Here is a 19,866-nt window from a genome sequence, read left to right on the forward strand (position 1 = left end):
ATTTTATTTATTTATAATTATACCAAATAATTCTATTTTTAAAATTAACATCAATATTTTTTTTCTATAAAAAAAATTAGCCACAGAATGTGATATGGGTTTTGGTATATTTTTAATGGATTTGAGTTGCTGCATGAAAAAATATACGGAAGGATTCATATACATCAAACAACGCATAGAATACCGAGGGTATTCATTGGAGAAGAGGAGAAAAAGAGTAAAAGGAAAATGAGGGACCTACATGTTTGTTTTTCTCACTGCATTCTAATCATAGTTATATACTTACAATATATACGCAAGCAATCACCAAAAACTGAAAAACGTATAGTACTATAGTGTCCAACAATAATACAATCTTTCCTAGTTATTACGCAAAATTGTAATTGTCATGAATATTTAGGTTAAAATTAGTTATTTAAATATAGTAAAACTAAAGAAATTATGGTGTATAATTTTCACATATGTCACAGTTTTGAAAAATTGAAATAATAATCAATTATTAAGAGGGCAAGGCTTTGTTGTTGTTAGGAGGACAATAGGTTTATTGTATATTTGTAATTATCCGATAGTTGTTTGTATATAAATAGTAGTAGTTAAACAAACAATATTAGTTTGTACTAGACAATATATAAGTATATTACTATATTTACATTAAAATTTTTAATCATTATAAAACTAAGTAAATTATAATAAATTAAAGCGGCATATTTAAATAAATTCCTAAGACTTATAAAACTTACATATACACAATTGTGTTTTTAAAAATAATCGGGGCTCGTTTTATAAAATAAAAAAAATAATTATTTTTTTACACAAATTTACATTGTTCTTTTATTTGCATTGTTGCTCTTTAATCCATATATGTAATTCGTAAGCCAATTTTTCTATCTTTTTCAATTGATAAATCGTTTTTAAAGAAAGATAGAGGTACGATAAATATTTTGTTAGAATAAATTAATTTAAATAACCCAGATCATCCATATTAAATCACCAAAAATATAACACAATGCAGAAGTGTACCTGAATTCATATGAGTCAGAAATTGATGGAAGAATTTGGATCTTATGGTTCTTTCGATCTTTCTCAACCAAAACTTTCTGTATTTATAAGTGGCTAAACTGCAACTCTTTTTGATGGGAAAAGAGCAACAAAGACAGCTTTGGTATATTGGGGACCAAAACTCTGAATGTCTATTTATATTTGAGCATGGCACCCATTAAACCCTAAAGCCCAAAAGATAATATATCTAAAATCCAAAAGATAATTATTTAAGGAACAAAAGATAATATCCAATTTTATTCTCATTTAATTCCAAATCAAAAGTAATAATAACTTATTCAATTAGCATTTATAACAATAAATGAGATCATCATTATATAAGTCATTTAATTTGAAATAGCATCATTTGTGATTATAATTTATATATGTATTGCCCACAAATAAGTTAGAAAATTAAATAATTTCCTAACAATCTCCCACTTGGGCTATACATATATTCTTTCTTAACATAATCACATTTTATAAACTTTATGCGCGCATCTGAATGCTATTTCTTTCATTACTTTAACAATCTGGTCCGTGTCATACCTTAGATATAGAACTACCGCATCTTTTATCACATTAAATGCCGTGACTAAACCACGCCAATCACCATCCTAATATACTTAACGACATAGATCAAATTTGGATGATTAATATGAAAATTACATGCCAAGTGATCTCATGCATGTCTATTTTCAGTTGGTCCAACTTTATTGAGATCAAACACAATACAAATATTGCAAAATGAACATTTCATATAACATGAAATAAACCATCAACTTAATTCTGCAGAAAAATAACTCAATATCTGTCATAGGACATATAGCATAAAATAAACTCCACTAAACCAAGGCATCACAAATATTGACACCCATCCGAGCAGTGTGCTCATGAAAAAAATTTAGGGTTCAATCCCTTGGTAATGGGTCTGCTAGCATATACTTTGTTTCCATATGTCTTATAGAAATCTGTTTTTCTTAAACTTTCTCCTTGACAACTAAGAAACTTGATGTCTGTATGCTTCGATTTTGTCAAGCTCTTATTGTTATTGGAGTATAGTACTACTGACTTATTGTCACAAAATATCTTTAATGGCCTTTCAATGTCATCTACTATATGAAGCTTAGTGACAAAGTTTCGCAATCATATGCCATGAAATCGGAATCAGAGTACCTAATGATCTCCAAATTTTCTGATCTCCGATAAATAAGCATGTAATCTTTTGTTCTCTTTAAACAACGCATTACGCGTTTAACAGCTATCCAATGATCCATATCCAGATTGCTCAAGTATCTACCTAACACTCCCACTATAAATGATATATCGGGATGTATGTAGACTTGAGCATACATTAAATTTCCTAGTGCTAATGCATAAGGTTTATCATACATTGTTGTCTTCTTAAGATCATTTTGGGGCATTGCTTGAGACTAAACTTGTCTCCTTTAACTACGGATGTGTCCATTGGTCTATAACTTTCTATGACATATTTACTTAAAATCTTTTGGATATAGTTCTTTTGTGATAACCCAAGAATACCTTGAGAACGATCTCTTAGTATCTCGATTCCTAATACAAAAGAGGCATCATCATGATCTTTCATTTTGAATTTGTCCGATAGAAATTTCTTAGTTTCATGCAACAAGCTTATATCGTTACTAGCAAGTAGAATGTCATCAACATATAAGACCAAAAGGATGTATTTACTCCCACTGAACTTGCGGTATACATATTCATCTATAATATTTACCTCAAAACCATGAGGTAATGACTTAATTAAACTTGTGATACCATTAACGGGAAGCTTGTTTGAGACCATAGATGAATTTTCTCCTTTTTTTTGGATCTCCTTAATGACACTTCTTGAAGTTATTGAGCTTGCTGTATGAGTTGGGGTTGATGAGAATTCTCATCATTTTCTTGTACTGTAACAGTATCTCTAGTAACAACAATATTCTCATTGTTCTCTTGTACTGTAACTGGATCTATATAGTAGGATTCTCATTTTACTCTTGTACTATAACTATATCTTGAACAACAATAAGCACAAGGACCTAATCATTGTCAGTTACAGAATCCTCATCCAAAACAACATTTCTAATATTTCCTTCCCCCCAAACTCAACATCCTCAAGAAATCTCGCATTTTCCGTTTCAAAAATAGACCTTAATGCAGGATTGTAAAACTTGTACCCCCGTGAACGCTCAGCGTAACCAAACAAAGTAGCAACTAATTGTCCTTGAGTCCAATTTTCTTTCATGCGGCCTATAAGGCTGCGCCTCAGTTGGACATCCCCAAATATGCAAATGCTTTATACTGGGTCTTTTCCCCGTCTAAATTTCATATGGGGTTTTGTTAACTGCTTTGCTTGGCACCCTAATAAGGATGTATATTGCGGTCTTTAAGGCTTCTCCCCAGAGTGATTCAGGTAAGGAAGAATGACTAATCATACTTCTCACCATGTCCTTAAGAGTTCGGTTCCTTCGTTCTGCAACACCATTCATGCTAGGTTTGCCTGGCATGGTGTATTGCGAAACAATACCACACTCCTCTAGGAAAAGAGCAAAAGGGCTCGGGACATTGCTCACCTGAGCCGTCATATCTTCCGCAGTATTCACCACCATGATCAGATTTGACAGCTTTAATTTTCTTTCCAAGTTGAAGTTCAACTTCAGCTTTCAAAGACTTGAAAACATCCAAGGTTTGGGATTTTTCATGAATTAAATATAGGTACCCGTAATGAGAGTAATCATCTATAAACGTAATAAAGTACCGTTGTCCATTCCAAGAGACAATAGAAAATGGGCCACTTATATCGGTATGTATCAGTTCTAAGACATCTTTAGCTCTCTCGGTACCTAATTTCTTTTCGTTTGTCCTTTTTCCCTTTATGCACTCAATGCAGACTTCAAAGTTTGCCAAATTTAAGGGTCCAAGAATTTCATCCGACACGAGCCTCTGAATTCTCTATTTAGAGATGTGGCCTAGGCGTTTATGCCATAATGATGTCGAATTCTCATTCAGTTTTTGTTTTGTACCCATTTGCAGTATTTCATTATTATAGGAACTTAAGTTAAGCCTATATAGATTATCTACCAAATGACTAGAGAGAATATTATTTGAATTATAAAAAAGACTGACTTTATTGTCTCTGAATGAACAAAAATAACCTGATTTGTCCAAACGAGAAACAGAAACCAAATTTCGTCTAAATGACGGTACATAAAATATCTCTAATAAATCCAAGTAAAATCCACTCGTGGAACATAATCTAAAGGTTCCTATAGCTTCGACTGCAACTATATTGCCGTCTGCCACGTAGATGTATCTTTCAGCATCACTTGGCGGTCGGCTCCACAGGCAACCCCTTCTTCACACGCCAAGTGGCATATTTGGTACAATCCTTCTTCATGTGTCACACCTTTTTACAGAAAAAACAGGTTAAAACTTGATCCTGTTTCTTAGCCTTTTTTTGTTGAGAATGCGCATCCGCAGTAGTATCACGCTTTCTTTTATACTGAGAAGATAAAGCCATGTGAGCACTGAATTTCTTAGTAAAAAAATTTCTCAACATCCTTTAGGATCTGGTTGGCATCTTTATCCTTAGTAATTGAGCCCCGAAACGCCTCAGGAATTGAGCGTTTCATGATCATAATGCTCATTCGATTGGATCTCTCCCACTCTTCTGTTTTAACCTCATTGAGGTTTTCCGGAGTAGAAGTGGATTTCTCCTCTCGAAGAGCTATATCTAGATCCATACAACCGAGGACAATCTCCACGGTATCCTTCCAAACTTTAAAGTTTGAACCATTCAGCATAGGAATACTGCTAATTTGTGCAGAAACATTGGTAGCTGAAGCCATAGTTTCTAGAATAGAACAAAAAGAACATGCAGTAAACATTAATTAATTAATGAAAAAAAATCCATATTGAGATATCTAGTACAACATTAATTTTCAATATTTGGATAGAAAAATTAACTGTAAGTGATACTCTCATTGCAGTAATCAAATATTGTCAAAATTCCTGTCACACATTAGGCCTTTCTTTGGACCGACTTAATGCGCACATGAAAACTTAAACTTCGCAACCTATTTATTACCGCATATATTTTCTATTAATTGGCCAAACAACAACCTTCCTTTGGGCCGATTATTGACCGCATAATTAATAAAAAATAAACAAAAGTGTGCAATGCTTATTATTGGGACAAACAATAAACTTCCTTTGGACCGATTATTGTTTGCATAAATAATAAACATTACTTTATTCTTAATTAGTTACCCAAATATGTATTTACTATCAATATGTGTATGTAATTCGGCCAAATACAGACCTTTCTTTGGGCCGATCAATATTCGCATGAATTACATATCCCCATATTCCTAATGTTTTAAATAAATCAATTTTCGCAAAAGAGGCTACTTTGGCAGCATAATGTTTAATCAATTTATTCCAAAACCAAATCTTTATAAAATATGTGGATATAATAATCCAAATGGTTACTAATTTTCTTATGTAACAATTAAAAAATATTTAAATTGCAAAAAAATTTAAATCTTAATGGTGTCTTTTCAGACTTTTAAAAAATTATAATTTAATAGTACTCCATCAATATTTCAAATAAAATTATCAATTTTACAAACAAATAAAATACAACATGCTTTACAAATTCTGTACGCAAGAATGTATATATACAATCAAAGAATAATATATATATTATACATGTATATAGGAATGGCCGAAAACACATTCGGGTTCAACGCAAATAATATATATTTTATATATATGTATATATAAATGGCTGAAAAAAGAGCAAGCAAGCTTAACGCAAACGATCAATAATATATATACGTATCAATTTTTATATATATAAATTGATGCACACACACAAACGCAAACAAGTTCATATATATGCGTGCAACGGTTTTACCACGTAAACAATATTCATATATATACATATATATATATATATATATATATATATATATATATATATATATATATATATATATTGATTCGATAATAGAAAAATAAAAAACTAATATTTTCGATGATTAAATTATAGATGGTTCTGATACCACTTGTTAGAATAAATTAATTTAAATAATTCAGATCATCTATATTGAATCACTAAAAATATAACACAATGCGGAAGCATACCTGAATTCATATGAGTTAAAAATTGATGGAAGAATTTGAATCTTGTGGTTTTTTCGATCTTCCTCAACCAAATCCTTCTGTATTCTTAGGTGGCTAAACTGCAACTCTTTTTTATGGAAAAAGAGCAACAAAGACAGCTTTGGTATATAAATAGAGACCGAAACTCTGAAGGTCTATTTATATTTGAACATGACACTCATTAAACACTAAAGCCCAAATAAAATAGTATCTAAAGCCCAAAAGATAATATATCTAAAATCCAAAAGATAATTATCTAAGGAACAAAAGATAATATCCAGTTTTATTTTCATTTAATTCCAAATCCAAAGTAATAATGACTTATTCAATTAGCATTTATATATAAGTCATTTAATTTGAAATAGCATCATTTGTGATTATAATTGATATATATATTGTCCACAAATAAATTAGAAAATTAAATAATTTCCTAACATATTTATGTATTAGTAAGTTTAGAGGTAATTATTAATTATTTATATATTAAAAGGATACTATTTATCTTTTAAAATCCAGTCTTTAATTTGGTCAATCTTTTTATGGATTTATTATTATTTAATTAATTTGAATACTATTTAATTAATTTGAATGTCCATTTTTATGTATTAGTTTTTTAAAAAGGGAGGCACTTAGATAAAGATATCAAAAAGGTCTTTTTTTAAAGATATTTTTTAAAAATTAAAATTTAACATATATAATCAATTAAATTATATTATTTTTATTAAAATTAGACGGGACTAATCAGTTTAGCAAAAAAATTAATAAAATAAATTTTAAAATCGGTATAAATTAAGATTTTTTTATAAAAATTACTACAATATCCTTATTATAAAACACAACTAAAATATTCCTATTATATATATATATATATATATATATATATATATATATATATATATATATATATATATATATATAATAGGACTAGAATTTAGAATTTTTAAAATTAATATATATAATAAGAGTATTTTAGTCATTTTATTTAATAGGAGTATTGTAGTCATTTTTTATAAAAAATAATATTAATTTAGACAGATTCAAAATTTGATTCACTATTTTTCGGTCAAATTAATTTAATTTGTCTAACCTAATTTTGACAAAATAACATAATTTAAATGATTATATGTGTTAAATTTTAATTATTAAAATATATCTTTAAAAAAAATTCCTATGGGAGCATCCCCTTTTAAAAAATCAGAGAAATGACTTGTATTTTATTTTTTCTTTCTTTTAAAAGTTGAATAAAGGATAATATTTAAATGATACTTAGTTGCACTAATATTAAAATTAAGAAGACTATATTTAGATATAATTTTTCGAAGGGTATCTTTAGGTAGAAAATCTCAAAAAGTATCTTTATTTTAAATTAATGACCATGTTGTGTTTTTTTTTTTAAATATTTATTACAATAATAAAGACACATTTTATCGAGTATCATCTTCTCATAAAATACATACATGTAAACACAACACTGAATTTTTGTTTTATTTTTATTCTTGTTAAATATCCTGTAATTGTAGTGAATAGTTGTTTAATTTGAGCATGCATGAGTCATTAGATGAGTAGTTATATTGATTCATCATAACTATGTGCACTCATCTAGCTAGATAGTTACATGAGTGATGATTCACTTATTGATTCAAATTAAAGATGGATGATATTACAAAATTATTTTTCTAAATGGTTAGTTGTCTTTTTTTATTTAAACATCAATTATTTTTTTGAATAAATGGTTGCTACAACAATTTTTTGTGTGTTTTTATGATTTGCTATCAACTAAAAAAAAAAATAAATGTCTTAATATATACTGGCACATATAATAAATTATAATAAATAATGTTACCAAATTTTTTCACACTAGTCATAAATAAGTAAATAACATAGCAAAATGGAAAGAGATAAGGACAAATGGCGCCACGCCAAACACACAAGCATATATATAGCACCCAACTGGAAAAGAAAAAAAAAAGGAGAAATGTTGTTTATATTTTTAATGTTGAAGTTGGTTTTAGTTTTACATTTAAATTTTACAATTATGTTATATATATTATTTCTCACTATCTCATATAATTATGCAGTTGTATTAACTTTTCTTGGTTTTCTTATTCGGTGATTACCATTTTGTAATAAATTTTACAGATTTAATATTAGCTGATAATCAGATTTTGAACTTAACATTGATGAAGCTTGAGGAACGATTACAAGCTAATGATAGATCTTTGAAAGAATTTTCTACGTTACCTTATCCCGATATGCAAGCGATTGTTGGTATTGAGGATCGGTTAATAATGGATGAGTTGAATTTTGATAGAATTTTACTCCGTCAAGAGTTGAATGATGCTTTGCAATCTATAAATAATGAACAGAGCTATGCATATCATACAATACTTGATGCCGTGAACATGGATCGTGGTGGATTTTACTTTGTTTATGGGTATGGTGGTACTGGCAAGACATTCCTTTGGCGTACGCTTTCTGTTTCATTAAGGTGTGAGGGAAAGATTGTTTTAAATGTTGCATCAAGTGGTATTGCTTCACTACTTCTTCCCAATGGACGCACTGCTCATTCAAAATTTAAGATACCTCTAAACATTAATGAGGATTCAGTTTGCAACATTAAACAAGGTTCATCTCTTGCTAAGTTGGTTTCCAGAGCCAGTTTGATTATATGGGACGAATCTCCAATGTTGAACAAACACTGTTATGAGGCATTGGACAAGTCACTGAAGGATATCCTAAGATATGAACAATCTTACAAGTCAAACATGGCTTTTGCAGGTAAGGTTGTTGTACTAGGTGGTGACTTTCGACAGATTCTTCCAGTCATACCGATGGGATCACGTCAAGATATTGTTCAAGCTTCCATTAATTCATCTTACCTCTGGGATCACTGCTCAGTCTTGAATTTAACAAGGAATATGCATTTAGCATCTTCTGATATTTTCGAAGACAATAGTGAAGTTAATGAATTTGCCAAGTGGCTTATCCAGATTGGTGATGGATTCGCCGGTGATTCTACAGATGGTGAGTCAGAAGTTTTGATTCCGGATGACATGCTCATAAATGATACTGAAGATGGTTTTGGAGAGTTGGTACATTTTGTCTATCCATATATTGTTTCTAACTTGAACCACACTGATTACTTCAAGGAACGTTCGATTCTTGCTCCCACATTAGAAGTTGTGAATGAGGTGAACAACAGTATTATGAGTCGACTACCTGGAGAACCAAAAGTTTATCTTAGTTCTGATTCTCTATGTGTTGAAGAAGGTAATATGGAGTCTGAGTTAGACACATTTTCACCTGATGTTTTGAATGCGATTAATTGTTCAGGGTTACCTCCACACCAAATATGCTTGAAGGAAGGTGTACCAGTTATGTTGCTTCGGAACATTGATCAGTCTAATAGGTTGTGCAATGGCACGAGAATGCAGGTTCGTCGTTTAGGTAATCATGTAATTAAGTGCATTATATTGACGGGGGACCAGACAGGCCGAGTTGTGTTCATTCCACGCATGGACATGATACCAAATAATGACACACTCCCTTTTAGGTTCAGAAGGAGGCAATTCCCTTTGATAGTTTCATTTGCAATGACTATAAATAAGGCGCAGGGACAGACTTTGGGTGTTGTTGGGCTATTTTTGTCAAAACCCGTTTTTACACATGGACAACTGTATGTTGTACTATATCGAGTAAAATAAAAGAAATGCCTTAGAATGCTGATTTAGAATAATGGTACCATGCCCAAGAATAGTACAATAAATGTAGTATTTAGGGAGATTTTTAACAATATTTCTTGATGTCATTTCAAGTAGTTTTACATTTTTTATGTGATACGGTCGTGTTTCAAGCTATGTTAGATGTTTCTAAATTAATTTCATGTAATTCCTTCCATATGTTTGGTTTAAAATTATGTAGTTTTGTATGTAACTTTTTCCGTGCATAGCACGGGTCCTTTCACTAGTAAATAAGTAAATAACATAGCAAAATGGAAAGAGATAAGGACAAGTGGCGCCACGCCACACCACACACAAGCATATATATATAACACCCAACGGGAAAAGAAAAAAAAAAAAGGAGAAATGTTGTTTATATTTTTAATGTTGAAGTTGGTTTTAGTTTTACATTTAAATTTTACAATTATGTTACATATATTATTTATATAAAATATATATTAAAAATAAATTAAATAACATATATATTTATATATAAATATATAAATAATTAATTTATCAACTAATTTTTTATATATATATAATATTTTTGTAAAATTTTATTTTATTTCAATTTTATTTTAAATGTTTTATATAATTTTATATTTTACCTACTCTTTTATTTTTTTCTGATGGTAAAGATTAGTAATTTCTTTTTTCATTTTTATCCTTTCATAATTTGACGCATAGACTCGTTATTATTCTTCGAGATTTCTATATTTAGTTATTTACAACGCAATGTTGGTGGCATCCACAATGATAAAGGTGATTAGGTAAAAAACTAAAAATAAATAATAAAATTTTATATTTATTATTTTACATCAAAATACAAACATTTATTAATTTACATAGTATCATACAATTTTATAATTAGGTGATTGCTACGGTACGATGATAAATTCATACGTACCGATATATTTAAAATACAGACGAGTAATAACAAGCCACGTGGAATTTATTTTCCACATCAGTATTTAATTTTTTCTTTTTTAAATATATATTATATCACTACTTTTACTAATACACCCCTTTAATTAAATTAAAATAAAAATATATTTTTTATTTAATTTTATAAAAAGTGTTAAACATCTTTCCTTTATTTGATTAGACAAAAATACCCTTTTAAATTAATCAAATTTTAAAATTCAATTAATTCTAATTTTATAGTTTCAAATAATTAAAACAACAAAACAAAAACATATTAAAAAACAAAAATTTAAAATTATTTTTTATCTGTATTAAACATATTAAAAAAACAAAAAACTAAAATTATTCTTCATCTTCCTCCCTCCTCTTCCCATCCTCTCTCTCTCTCTTAACCGTTTTCAAAAATCTCCTTCTCTGGAATCCGTCCATCGGAAAGTTAAGAAACTTGCCGTCATTGGAAGATGAACGCTTCTCCGTCGTTACCTCGGGGTTTGACTCTAGGGTTCATACTTTGGGATCTGATTCGTGGAGAAGGATTCAACACTTTCCTCTCAGCAGCACTGCGTGTTGTCCTGGAAGATTCGTGAGCGGCATGCTTAATTGGTTGGATAAGAATCGGTTCATTGTTTCTCTCGATTTGGCATTGGAGTCGTATCGACGAATTTCGCTTCCTGATTTCGGAGGTAACAATAGTGATGAGTTTGAATTGACATTAGAGGTCTTCAAGGACAGTTTATGTGTTCTCTCATGCTGTAGCCATTTCACTGATGTGAGAGATTGTGGGTGAGTTTGCAAAGATTTGTAGTGGAAGAGAGCAATTTGCGGTGACGAATCATTGAATAATTTTCTTGAAAATAATCTTCCACAGGTTCCCCAGTTCAATTATTGTTACAATTTGGAGAACATTGACGGAGAAAAGCTGCCTGCCTCTCCATTACGGCTCATCATCAATGGAAGCCCTTTGCTGGGTAAACAGTGTCAGATGAAGGACCCGCAGGTTTGGCCCAAAATTTCCCACATCCGCGTCATTAAAGTTGATGGAAGATGGATTTGGTAATCCAACAACTTCAACAGGTAATTGTTTCTATCTCACACAACATTACTCTATGTTGCTGAGTCACTAGTTTTTCATTCTTCATTCTGTTTTACATTATTGTTATTCTTCATTCTTATTATTGTCTTGTATCATTCATACAGCTTTTCCATGGAAGCCAACAAGAGATAACTTTGGCAGTTACGGTTTAGCTTTTGATGCATCAATAATATTCAATCATTGTAATACTCAGAGAAATTCTGAGAAACAAGACAATGATAATAACTGCAACAGAGGAAGGTTCTTGAGGAGATAAGTGGTTAGGAAACCTGATGACTAAAGTGGTACGGATGGCTGAAGTAACGATTTTTCTTTTATTTAAAAAAAAAATCACTTCATGAAAATTTGTATATTACTTGAGAAGGAATATCAACTTTATAATGTTGGAATAACTTTGATTACCTCAATATGAAAATTTGTATGTGGTGGTTGAAACTTTCTTGCAGAAAGCAACTAAGCAACCAGGGACAATCATGGACACAATCCAAGAGATTCAAGAGTGGCATGACACACTGATTGATATAGAGAGGAGCCCCAATGAACTTCATCAACTGTCTTGGACATGGCTGTTTTGGTCCAATCACAAGGTAAGCAACTCAATGACATACAGAGCCACGTGACAAGAGCGAATTCGTATGTCTGCGGTGGGTCCAGCCGTTCCAGTTTGTAAGGAAGCACCAGAAGAATACCGAAAGTCCACCTTCATTGCATTCATAATATTTGATCATTTTCATATTGATTATTGTCCTTCTTATTGATCATCGTCATATTTACCTTTTGAATTTCGGTTCATGTGTATGTTACACTCTAAAATTCTTCCAAACCGTCTGATAATAAATTTCAGGTGCATGAACTAAAGTTTAGCAGATAAATTTAGTTTTGCTTTAGTTAATGGGATATTGATTGGTGGCTATGAACAAATTGGACTAATTCAAAATCTTATCAAGAGAAATCAAGTCAACATATTCTGTCACTGTGTCACATAACCATTGCATTGTAAAATAATACCTTGTTTGTTTTCTGAACCTACCCTTTTCAAGATTGACACTCTCATGTTCATGGTCTGGAAGGTTATACTTGTAGTGAAATAAGAGTGGCAAAAATTCACAAATGAAACACTACAACACCAATAAAATGAAAAGCATAGGGAATTCAGAATATTTAAAATGTTAAACAATGAAAAGGGAATGAATTAAGATGATGATGAAGACAATCTTGAAGAATGCCATAGTCTGTCTACTTGCATTCACTAACCTTCTCCATTAGTTGACAGCAGCTCCTTATTATTGAGGGTTTAATTCATCAATAGCCACTCTAATCTCTTTTGAATGCATGTATTTTGTTTTTTGGGATTTTAAAAATTTTCTTTACATGTATCACATGCTATAAATATTGTTGAATTACCTTTCTTGGAGTTTATATATTGGAGGAATGAGATTAGTTGTTTTGCACCCTTAAACGGTTATAGTCTAAGATTTTTTTCTCTATTTTCTTGTGCATTGTTGATTAAGAATTGCTTGTTTTGTTAGAAAAATAACAAAAATTAGTCAATAATGCAGCAATAACTATGTTTATCCCACTTTTTGATAAGTGAACAGTTGAATAGTAACACTAAAATCTTTGAGAATCAATAAAAGCTGAAAGTTTCCACCTCAAACCATCAAAGAAGAGAAGCAATCAAAATAGGAATATATTACCAATGCATCAACCAACTGTTAAAACGTATTATTTACTCACTGTAAACACTATTTGCATCTCTTTTTATATATTATAATAGATAGATAGATATTTCAAAATATAACATGTACAATACAAGGAGTGGAAATTGATTTTTTTTATACATTTATTTAATTTGTAATATTGATTAAAACTAATAACCTATAAATTAGAATGTTGCATTAGTTATTAATCACATAAATTTAGAATAGGATCGCATGGAGAGTATTTTCACGGAGAAAGCTTGAGTATTTGAGCAATTACATTGTCAAAAACTCTATTAGCGGAAATAAAGTGCAGTTTTTTAGATGATGCAATGTAATTCTGAATTATGAATTTCATCTAACTGTATTTTTATTGATAAAGGGTCAAAAGTATTTTCTTATAAAATTACTTAATTAGCTAGTGTGCAAGAATGTTCTAAAGTATACGGTGTGATTCATTAGATATTTTAATTTATTATTTTTTCCAAATTATAAAGAGAACGAAGAAAGGATTGTAAGAATAGCTCAATTGAATATATTGAGGGTACAAAAACAAAAGGAAGAACAACAGTCAGAGTTGGTTACTAATGTTGTGTTATATACCAAGAATACAACAGAGAACAAATGGTGCCTAATGTGGTGCATTTCCTTCAAGCTACATTTACAACAGAGAGCAAACATCATGGAGCATGATCATTGTTTGTGATTCCTATTCTTGAGGTTTTCTTGCTGAATATTTGGTGATGTATTCTCAAGAGTAATACTCAGATGATGAGCAAAGGTGCGGCGCTGAGACTTTTCCTGGAAATTCTTATTGGTGCCACTGCCATTGTAAGGTCTCTGACCATGAGGAGTAGCCTTTCTTGATTCAGATTGTGTTTGATTCATCTTCAACCCTTGTGTTGTATGAATTGTTGCTCCAGTAGTCATCTCAACCTATGACAGCAAAATTAATCATTCAGATTCTGCTTAGTACATTGAGTTTCAGTGAAGCAATTGAATTTGCTTTAAGACCATTATTCAAGGCAAAAAGTTTTGTTAAAAACAATTGAATTTACTTAATTGGTGTCACTAACTTAGCCCCTAACTATTAAATTCGGCAATTCATACTGCAATAAATTGAAGTTCTGTTGAAATATTATCAAAAATAATTTTTGGGAAAAGTTGATGAAGGTCTAGAAAAGGTATATGATTTATTGTATTTTTAATTTTTTTTAATTATTTAATGGCATTTATCTTTATGAACTGATCTATACCTTTTATTTTTTTAAAAAAATTGTATCTAGTAATATTCTAATACGTGAAAGTTGGTACTAGATTTTTTTACCTGTCAACGAGAACAACACACATTGGTATCTGGTTGTTTTTGATTTGTGCAATCATTAAACAATTCTGCTAGACTCCCTACCGATTGCTACAGATAAAGAGCAAAAGAGATTGAGTATAGTAAAGCATTAGAATCAGTTCATAGATTCATAGATTGAACAAAGTTTCATTTGGTTCAGAAAGTGGTGGAATAAAGTCATAAACTTATAAAGTTTCTCTATGATATAATATCTACTAGTCATTGATTAAACAGTTTCTACTTATTATATCTGTTTCATGAGTTTGATTGCACTGTCTGCTTTTGGTTTGCAGCATGGTATGAGAAGCGCCAAATGAAAAAGATATATTCCCCTCTTCTTGAAGGACTTCTTGCCCTCTACTTGGGTTTTGAATGGATTCAAGTAATCTTCTTAGCTTTACATTTTATATAATCTTTTGAAAATATTTTTCTGTTTTGTGTAAGATTTTCAAGGATAAACTAATTGGCAATGGTTATGTGACAGACAAATAACATTCTAGCTCCCATTATCACACATGGCATATACTCAACGGTTATATTGGGACATGGCCTTTGGAAAATTCATGACCATCGGCGTAGACTAAGGCAAAGAATCCAACAGCTCAAATCAGAAGAAAGATATTCCAAGTATATTTTGAAAATACCATCCATGGCTGACACAACTTGATGAAAAATTGTATATGTATTAGAGTTGTTAATCTTGTAAAGGAAAGTTGTATAATTATGTTAGTTGAGATCTCTTACATACAGAATAAGCAAGTTCTGATTACAAAATTTTCTAGTTACGAATGTTTTCCAATAAAATGGGGGAAAATGTTTGGTGAAACAAATAGCACATTTACTGTTCCATTTAAATTATCCATGGAACGATTTATTTGAACCACTAGCTATTATGGGGTGAATAATTCACCATGTGATGTAGTGGGGTAGTATATATCCTTTATGGCTTTACCCCAATGTTGATTGGGCTAAATAAGAGACAAAAAAAACATACAAGTTAGATGCTGGTTAAAGTCAAGCTGTAAACGCAAAAGAAAGTAGGTAAATAGATAAGCATCTAAACAATGTTACATAAGATTCTTCATAAAGAAAAGGAATTTATTTTGGGTAGATAAAACTCAAAATTTTAATTAAACATTTTCTCACATAGAGCGTTATATATCACCCAAAAAGGAAAAGAAAATACATATTAGTAATAGTATAAAACAACATATAACTTAGATAATAGTATACTAAGTCAACTATTTTCGTAAGACTAGTGTAGAAATCAATACCACCAAGCTTCTACTTCATATATACAATGAATACAGAGTCACTTAAGGTCTTCCTTCAGCTTTAGCAGCAATGACATATTCATAGGCCGTGGAATGCTAGAATGAAGTTCAACTAGTTATAGTACTGAGTTTAGAATTTGTCGATTTTGTGGCACTGGTCCTTTTACTTGTTTTCTTATACCTTGAAGAAGCTTTTCTCGAGCTATTTGCACTGGAGGATTTTACAGAATTTGAAACCTTAATCCCTTTCTTCATAGATTTTCCTGATGATGATCCTTTTCCGGATTTCAAATCCGATCCTTTATTCCCTAAACTAGCACGTCCACCAGGATTGTTCTTAACTTTAGAAACTTTAACTAATTTTCTGTCCTTCCCACTCTGTCCATTAACTTGGATCCTGGCGATATCCCTTCGTACTCCTTCTTTCGTGATAGACTCCAAACTCTCATTCTTCCTCATTGCCTCCTCTATTCTAGTGGCCAAGATCAAGTCCTTCTTTGTAACCAAACTGGTTACTTTCCCTGCAATAAAAAAAGAGTATTTATTCTTCAATCATTTTAAAGGGCATGTGCTTAAGTGTTTAGGGCTATTGTTCTAACAAAATAAAATATAAGAATTTGGCTGTACAGAGAAGTCTATGATAAGATTTTACCTTTTGCACCCATACGAGCAGTTCTACAGTCCGATGAAGGTAATCGATCTAAAAATTGAAAGGGAAAGTAAAGGTGAGAAACTAAGTAATATCAAGGAAAGAAGTAAAGAATAGTGCAAGGTACTCAGACCCAAATTATAGAACCATGGCTATGATACTCACAGAGTTCAAGGGGAAGTCAAACATAACAACATGGTCTACATCCAAGTCCAGACCCCTAGCGGCCAAGTCTGTGCAAACTAATGTTGGACGATCATCAATGTCATTCTTAAATTTATTGAGGTTTTCAACCCTGTAAGCAAAAAAAAAAAAATTGATGATGCAAATAAGTAAATGGGAATATGGAAGAGCAGGAAATGGGAGATCTCACTGTTGCCAAGATATGAAGACTATTTTATCAACACAACTATTCGAATTCTCATTAATACAATATATTTAATATTATTCCCTCTCAACAATCTATTTTCCAACCAATCCCTACAGTTTCAACAGTTGACAATATGCCTATTTCCAGGTAGCTTAAAATAATTTTTGTGTGTGGGGGTGGTTTTTTTTTGGGGGGGGTGTTTTTTGTACTTTACCTTTGCTCTGCTGGTACTTCCCCATAGTAGTTGACAGTAGGAATCATATTTTCAACAAGGTAGTGATCCACCGCACGGCTAGAGTCCAAAGTATTGCAAAAAAACCATCACCTTGTTGCCTTTTGCTCGGCTTGGCACAAGTACCTGCCATCACATGATCGGAAAACAAAGATTGAAATGTAGTGATATTTACTTGCTAAAAAATGAAAGGGAGAGAGAGAGGTTGTATTTTTATTGCTAGCATAGCACCAATATGCCAATATCTACTAACTTCTAACTCCTAACTAACACTAGCAACAAACGACGATTATTCCACTACCTAACATGAATAGAAAGTCAATTTGTGCCACTTCAGCTACAGTGATTCCCAAAATAAACCATAAATATCAATGTGTTTGGCATGATGAGACTGGTGGAAAAATGCAGGATACCTGAAGTAATGCTTCCAGCTTGTTCTCAGAACCTGAAAGTTTAATAAAATCGTGACGAGCAGAAAAAATCTTTTTATGCAATGTTGATGTTCGCAGATTTACAATACCCTGAAACTCCTCATCAATTAGCTTTTGCACAGCCTGCAAGGCTTAAAAAAAAGTCAGATTGATGACTTACTCTTAACTTCTAGCTATAGAACGATTTCAACCAAGGGTAAACAAATGGAAGGTGAGTGAGCAACATTCTAAAACATAACCACTATACTGTCCCCCTTACAAGGATCATTACATGATATTTTGTTTCCAGATTCATATAAATGCACTTTATTTATTGTACATTTGTAGTATATTCTGAAAAGCCAGAAATTACAATTGAACACAAGCATGTGTTGGATTATATAGTTATATTATTGTAATAGGAAATATTATATCTTCACATGATAGAAGGGAGATTGAAGAGATTATAGTGATGCAATTATAAAAGAAAGAAATAAAACACTACCACTTCGTGAGAATTTTATTCCCTTAAATTTACTTAGCAGATTGTGGCACAGATCAGCATACCTTTGTCATTGTTGCGGTTACCAAGACGATCAGAAAACCTAGGCCATCAGACTTTGATGCACGATGTTTCAATGGGGCCAGAAATTTGCGTATATCAGGACCAAAGCCACGATCAAACATTGTATCTGCCTCATCCAAGACCTGCAAAACAAATATATTAATTATTGTACCAATTCATTATTGTAGCAAATTATTGCATATTAGAATTAGTCGATTGTGGATTACTCACCAAGTATTTGATGTCGCCATACACCAGGTTGCCCTCCTCAATATGTTGAAGAATCCTTCCAAGGGTACCAACTACCATATCAATGGGGTTATTAAGTGAATCCTCTTGAGGCCTAATACGGCCACCACCACTTACCATTGTGCACCTGAACCGTGCATGATGACTAATTGATTTCGCAACTCAAAAAACCTAAAGAAATCCCATTTGATAGAGAGATGGACGGAGGTGAGGGAGTGAGATCGATGACGGAGAGAGGAAGGAGAAGCTCGAGGGTGATGGGAGGGATGAGTTCGCGTTTAGCCATTGTGTGGAGCTAAGGTTGCTGGATTGGGTAATTGGATAGGGTGTCCCAGCAAAACAATGGCGTCTTGCGTGCGATGCAGAGACAGATGAGAGAGATCGAGGAGCAGAGAGAGACAAAGAGAGGATAGAAAGAGGAGAGAAGATGAAGAAACCTAAAACTTTTAGAGGCGTGAACATAGAGTTTTGAAGCAGATGAAGAACAATTTTAGTTTTTTGTTTTTTTAATATGCTTTTGTTTTGTTGTTTCAATTATTTGAATTTATAAAATTAGGATTAATTGAATTCTAAAATTTGATTAATTTAAAAGGGTATTTTTGTCTAATCAAATAAAGGAAAGATGTTTAAGTCTTTTTATAAAATTAAATAAATAAATATTTTTTATTTTTATTTAATTAAAAGAGTGTTTTAGTAAAAGTAGTGATATACTATATATTTAAAAAAGAAAAAAATTAAATGCTGACATGGAAAATAAATTTTACATATCGTATTGTTATTTGTCTATATTTTAAATGTATCGGTACATATGAATTTATCATCGTACTGTAGCAAACACCTTATAATTAATGTCTGCGAAATAGAAAAAAAAAGTTGTTTTTGTACAATTTTATACAGATAATATCAGCAAAATTATAACAGGAGAAAATAAATCAATTTATTGAACTTTAAAACATAAATATTAATAAAAAAAATATTAATTTAAATTTAAATAAAATATAAAAAATAATTTAAATTTTGTGTTTAAATTTAAATTTTAAAAAATTTATATTTTTATAAATTTATAAATTTAAAAATAAATAATAAATTATTTTTTAAAATTTATTAAAAATGA

General features: G+C 30.9%; 1 protein-coding gene, 1 long non-coding RNA gene and 1 pseudogene across 2 annotated transcripts; 2 read left to right on the plus strand and 1 right to left on the minus strand.

The window, feature by feature from the left end:
- Positions 1-8,402: 8,402 nt before the first annotated feature.
- Positions 8,403-9,926, plus strand: LOC112804047 (uncharacterized). Its single transcript, XM_025847481.1, has one exon. The coding sequence runs from the start codon at positions 8,403-8,405 to the stop codon at positions 9,924-9,926; it is 1,524 nt and encodes a 507-aa protein (XP_025703266.1).
- Positions 9,927-11,203: 1,277 nt separating this feature from the next.
- On the plus strand, positions 11,204-12,816 carry LOC112802966 (uncharacterized). The gene is made up of 4 exons (XR_003202601.3): positions 11,204-11,648; positions 11,734-11,939; positions 12,063-12,242; positions 12,405-12,816. It is a non-coding gene; the product is annotated as an uncharacterized lncRNA (long non-coding RNA).
- A 3,271-nt stretch (positions 12,817-16,087) lies between these two features.
- LOC112804048 (DEAD-box ATP-dependent RNA helicase 39-like) lies at positions 16,088-19,038 on the minus strand (annotated as a pseudogene).
- Positions 19,039-19,866: the final 828 nt, after the last annotated feature.

The sequence above is a fragment of the Arachis hypogaea genome, chromosome 5 (genome assembly GCF_003086295.3).
Source record: "Arachis hypogaea cultivar Tifrunner chromosome 5, arahy.Tifrunner.gnm2.J5K5, whole genome shotgun sequence".
NCBI lineage: Eukaryota > Viridiplantae > Streptophyta > Magnoliopsida > Fabales > Fabaceae > Arachis > Arachis hypogaea.